This window comes from Liolophura sinensis, chromosome 7 (assembly GCF_032854445.1).
Source record: "Liolophura sinensis isolate JHLJ2023 chromosome 7, CUHK_Ljap_v2, whole genome shotgun sequence".
NCBI lineage: Eukaryota > Metazoa > Mollusca > Polyplacophora > Chitonida > Chitonidae > Liolophura > Liolophura sinensis.
The window spans coordinates 59,225,765-59,231,764 of record NC_088301.1 but is presented as its reverse complement, the minus strand read 5'-3'; the positions used below and the strand labels follow the sequence as shown (position 1 = coordinate 59,231,764).

The following is a 6,000-nucleotide window of genomic DNA, read 5'->3' as shown; positions in this document are numbered from 1 at the left end:
ACAGTTAATAAGCAATATTTGACAAACATTCAATATTACAAATGATGACAAAATCCTTGATTAGTACCCTCAAATGTTGAGTAAATGTAAGTGACTACACATTTATGTCCTGGATCTAAATTTACCAGTTTTTATCTACCATGATGAAAAACCAAAGGAAAAAAAAAAAAAAAAAAAAAAAAAAGACAAGAAAAAAGAAAGTACTTGGGTCGCTTATAAAATAAACAAAGCCACATTATAAGAATGACGGTGATGGAATACACAACGATATGGCTCAATATCACAACAATAATGATCAAAAAGCCGAATGAAAGAGAAACTGAAGACAGCAATACTACATGTACAGGTAGATGGTCTGTCGTCTAGGGGAGGTTCCACCTGCGTATGTATCAATCACCAAAATGACCAAGTTCTGGGGATACAGATGGGCACTAAGGAATATGTTTCCAGTTGGAAGAGATTTCCCCTACACCCAGTGATAAAGGGACTGATCACCACAAGCTATAGTAACCAAGCCTCCCTGACAACTTTTTACACTTGTATGTTGGCTGATCAAACATGACAAAGAAACTGATGGCTTTACCAATATCAAAAGAATTTTTACATTTTCCATTCTGATATTTTATTTTGACGATGGCGAAAGTCATAGCGATCTGATGATTCATCAGTTGGTGTACTGAGCATATTCACTACTTGCAAAATATTGAACCCAAACTGTGATTTTTTGGTTTTTACAGTAATGTGCACATTGTCAGACTTGGCTACTACTACACTAGGATGACCACACTGGCATGGACAATACTCTTCTCAACCCTAACTACATGTATGTGGCACGCTATTGTGCTCATTAATCGCAATAGCTAGCTTCCAGCAGAGATAGAGACAGACATGTAAGCTGTTACAATTTATCCTTACAAGTGAAATAAAGACAAACTCACCATCATCACTAGGAATGGAGCTGTTGTCCTCATCATGGTCATCCACCTCCTCTTCTCTACAATCACCAAGCAAACATCATCCAAATCTTATCCTCAAGCTACACAACAGAGTCTGTGTCTAACTACTGTGTTGATAAGTTACATACATACTGTAAACAGATTGCTATATTTCACCTAAAGTTTTGCAATTTTTCAAGTGACACATTTTGTTTGATTTAATTAATCCATTTACCTAAAAAGACTTTAGATAAAAAACAGTATTCAAACAAATTTTTTTATGGTTTACTATTGCCATTGCAATGACTTAACCTAAGTGCTGGGGAGTTGACTCTGTGATATAATTCTGAAGGTATATGTTGTCAACTGGACAGTGCCTCTTATGCATTTTGAAGTGCTTTACTTCCTATTTACCAGAACTTCCTTTAGTCAGTTTTTAACTGCAAATGGGCTTTTCTGACGTTATATTTCAACATACCGAATATTTCACTTACATACATGTAAGCAATCTGGGAGGAACGTAACACCCACATATACTTACAGCTGGCAAAGTGACTGACAGCTGTCTTGGCATAAAACAACAGACATGACCACATCTTAACAAATTACTAACTGGTTAAATAGAGCTCAGTGAACCTGGATAAAGCACCTTGCTCCACTCTTAAACCCCCTCACAGCCTACTAGTAATTACTCAATGACCAGAGCTACACAGATGAAAAAGAGAGTGACTACAGTAAATCAACCAACTTCACTTTAGTCTATCAGCTGTAGCACACAAATGTTAGGTGGTGAAAAATGATGTGAAGTTATATCTGATTTTATACATAATTTCACATGATCTTTCACTAAGAGCAGGGTAAATAGTTGTTAATTCCATGCAAATACTGTAATTCTTCAACCTTTTCGCATGTTTGCAAGGTATTTATTCAAGCATATTCTGAGGGCATTACCCTATGCAGATTGATAAAATTATACTTCTTGTGAAGGCCTAAAATTTGTAAATCCAACCAATGTAGTTTTGCCTACAAAATCAAATTATAAAAATTTAAATAAATTGCACTTAAAGTTGATCTTTTATCTGTGAAAAGAGTGAGGAATTAGGGTAGCTGTAACCATGGATGTGAACAGAACTGTGTACCTTGTTTCCAGGATGAACTTCTCGTACTTCTCACCACCATCCTGAGGAAACAGTTCGTCCTGATTCTTTATGATTGTCTTTATGACTTCATTGACATTGCTCTGATAAGTCACTTGATCACGATCTGGGGGAATCGGCAGCAATGTTGGGCCAAAACAGATCGCTAGGTTGTAAGGGTCCATCATGTTCTCATCACTGTACTCTGTCAAACTGAAAAAATTCAATATTTACTTATTTCTTTTCTTTATAGAAGTCACCGGCAATCTTTAATACTTTGTATGATTATTGTGTAGCGTCCTATTGAAGTATTTGGTATCTTTAATATGGAAGATTGCACACAATGTACACCTACTCTTTCAGCCATCTTTATTGCTTTTCACATGACACAAATGATTAATAAATGATAATAATGTATGTTTTTTTTTAATATTACTTCAAATCGCCATGGTATGGCAGCAAAATAGCTAAGGCTGCATTAAGCCATAAGTACCGATTCATTCAAATCATTAACAAAAACGAATGATGACATAAGTGCTATTTATGACAATCTGTTTTCTATCATATAACAGAACGAAATGAGGAATAGACGCAGAAGCAGATCTTACTGATTGAGAAAGGCAAAGAGGTATCGTAAGACCACAATGATGGGCCTTGGAAGCGTGTTGATCAACTCCTTCAGCTTGTCCAGTCTCTCCTGATTGTCTTCTAGTTCTGTCAACAGGAAACAAAACAGTTTTACGTTGGACTTGAAAAAGGATCATATTCATGTGTACCATCTTAATCAAACATCTTTAACCAAACTACATGTAATGGAGATTTTCAATACAGTGCATCCTTCTTATTTATTTGTACTTGAAACATGTGAAATTTGTGGCCACCTTGCACTTTTTAGGAATAAAGGCTCTTAAAGCATGACCCGACACGTACATGTTACCTACACAGGTATTTGAGGACACTACAATACACACAGAGAGTAAGTAATAGAGGAACTATAAATCTCAGGTGGAAGTTCTACATCCATTACCTTACATTTCATGATGCATGTTCCTCACAGTTCATTTAAATATTTCCTCCAGCATAGTTTAAGCAGCATACTTTAAGCATCATACTACCGATAGTTAGAACAAGTTTTCAGGTTACTAGTATTCCTTCATTTCTAACAGTCTTTCCTCAGTAGCACTTTGGGGGAAATGGTACATGCCTACATGAAGTCAACTTACTGCTACATGATATGAGCTCGTCAAATAGATGGAGAGGGAACAAAGGTTCACGGAGCTCTCTGAAATACAACTTGAGAACCCCAGCCACAGAGTTGATGTCACTGGCATCCACCATCTCATGCAGTGGATCATCACCTGAAAAAGCCAAAACTCATCATCATCATCATCTGCATAGGATCATAGGCGTGAAAGGCTGTTAACTAGAATATCTAAATGTATGGCAGAATTTTGATCACTCCATTACATGTATGTAAACTATGAGAAATTTCTACCCCAAAAACGTGTTGGTTTATTGTTTCCGTTGTGATTACAGTTTACAGTGAATAAAATAAACAGCACCTGGCTGAGGTGTATGTCCACTGAAACACTATCATTTAAAGTATCTTAAACCAGCATTAAGTATTTTTTTTAAACATTTAGTGAAACTTTGTCTTGACACAGCTTCAGTGCATGTCCATTATTGACAGCAAGGTGCAGTAACATTTCCTCTTGCTCTCTAAAGTCGAAGGTACTTTCCATATTATAGTCAAAGCAATAGCCTATGGCAAATAAAAGTTGTGGACTTCGGCAATGAAGGTCCAAGTGATGAATAGCTTTCCCCAAAATTGGACATACTGGAAGGATATTTCTTCCAATACTGGAACTGTTAATAAGTCTGTCATATCATTTACAGTTTAAGTAGCCTATATATGCACAGCCGGGGTATTACTGGTTCAGATCGTAGCCTCCGGAGTGGTTATACTGGTGATTTTGACCCGTATGAAATATTTACAAAATTACAAAGGATTGTTGCGTAAATTGATTCATGCTCCATTCTGAAACAAATGGAAATAAATCTAAGCACTACTGAGGCTGATCTAGGCATTCCACTGTCGCTGGATTTTATGATTCTGTTATGTAATGGTGGCTTCTAGGATGAGAGCAGTGCTGACCTAGTTATCGCGGACGCCACAGAAAGCACCTTGGCTTAAACACGGTGTTTCAATAATTTTACTGTATTTTATAAAAGAAAAAATACAAAAAAATCATCCCTTGTGTGCAAGAAAGACAAAGAAGCAAAATCTAAATTCTTCAATTATCATAAACTTAGAGGAAAAAAATTGAATCATAAGATTTAATTACTTTTAAGCATCCCTAATGAATTTTTCACTAAAGAAAATGAATGACAAAAAATGTATTTGTACAATTCGAACAATGTGTCTAAATAGGCCTATGAAGAGAAGTGCAGTTTTGGTCAAGACAGTATGCTGCTGTCTGACATAATTTGTGATACCATCGCTGAATATTACACGGCTTGTAAATCAACTAATTTTACGTCTGTTGTGGTGCATAAATGATACAGACCTGTCGCACAACACTGTGTGAAATGACCCCTCCGCTGTACGTAACTAAATCGTTGTAAACATTCTCCAAATGATGTTTTATGTAGTAGTTTTGTGTTGCCACCCAATTTGACAGCAATGTGTTTGATTACATAAGATTCTCAAGATGTCTGCCTCGATTCATACCAGTCATTTGTGCAGAAATGACATTTTGTTCTACATGTTATTGGTGAAATGTCATTAAAATAATAAAGAATGATACTTTTAAAGTCACAATTTAAGAAAGCTTGAGAATCCTGCTTTCAGTTGAAATGTTTTAACCAGGTGCTGTCTTGCCTTTTAAGTAAAAGGAATATGAAATATAAAATAGGGATTTATATTCAGAAAAAACATATTTACACTTCAAACAGAAATCAGCCTAAGGACCATTGTTTTCATATACCCATACCTTTTTCAAAACTGTTTCTAAAGTCGTTGATCTCAACTTGTGCTCCAGATACCCTGAATATGCCTTGATGGTGCATGCCTGTTAAGAAAATACAAATGATAAACACATCAGCCACATACTATTACAGCAGTAGCTCACAAGAGAAATACACCAAGACATGGGATTGTACAACTGTGCAGGTGGATAATTTCAAAACAGTTCATGTGACCCATCATAAAAAACAGACAAACTGTGTATTTCCTTAAAACCTCAGTAAAATGATTAAGGCTGAACATGGTGCTCCCTCCCCTTCTCATTTAAGACATGGGGCATTTCAAATACTTCAGCCAATCAGAACTCCCAGAAACAATTATTATTTACTAACTGTGAGTGGTACCATAAAGTCTTACTACTCACCATAAAGATTTATGATCCTTATACAGCTTTTCATTACCAGTGGTATCTCTGTACCTGTGGCCTAGAAACAAAGGAGAACAGTTTTAGCCTACTGTACAGAACTGCCATCTTATTCAATGTTGTGCATGTACTGTATTTATATTTATTCAGTACAGTACAGATCCTCCGGACATAATTACAGAGTTGATAACATTTTACAGCAAAAAATGTAAAATTGCTGTTGGTATTCCTGATAAACAGAATTCCATAAATAAGCAGACTGAGCGATGTTCAAGACAGAGTCTCTAGAAAATTGTAGATCTGCTCACAGATGAGTCACAGGAATTATGAGGTTATAAAGATGAATAAAGATATCATTAAGCATTATACTTATGGTACCTCTAGATATTCTTCCAAGCTGCCACCAAATAACTTGGGCTGTCCCACTAATGGCGCTCTACCTATCCTTCGTTTCTTTGGCTTATTTGGAGGTAATGATGGTGGTCTGTAACAGAAGGGTATACATACATGTTACGATATACACATGTTATGATGCATAAA

General features: G+C 36.0%; 1 protein-coding gene across 4 annotated transcripts in view; it reads right to left on the bottom strand.

Annotated features, from left to right (window-relative positions):
* Positions 1-561: 561 nt before the first annotated feature.
* Positions 562-6,000, bottom strand: part of LOC135470164 (SLIT-ROBO Rho GTPase-activating protein 3-like) — an 82,090-nt gene continuing 76,651 nt past the window's right edge. For all 4 annotated transcript variants that reach the window (XM_064748948.1, XM_064748949.1, XM_064748947.1 and 1 more), the window contains exons 11-17: positions 5,839-5,944; positions 5,461-5,521; positions 5,065-5,142; positions 3,295-3,429; positions 2,680-2,785; positions 2,075-2,284; positions 562-994 (exon numbers count right to left, since the gene is read on the bottom strand). In XM_064748948.1, the coding sequence (XP_064605018.1) occupies positions 814-994; positions 2,075-2,284; positions 2,680-2,785; positions 3,295-3,429; positions 5,065-5,142; positions 5,461-5,521; positions 5,839-5,944 (877 nt within the window). In that variant the 3' untranslated portion in view covers positions 562-813. The remainder of the gene's footprint in view (positions 995-2,074; positions 2,285-2,679; positions 2,786-3,294; positions 3,430-5,064; positions 5,143-5,460; positions 5,522-5,838; positions 5,945-6,000) is intronic.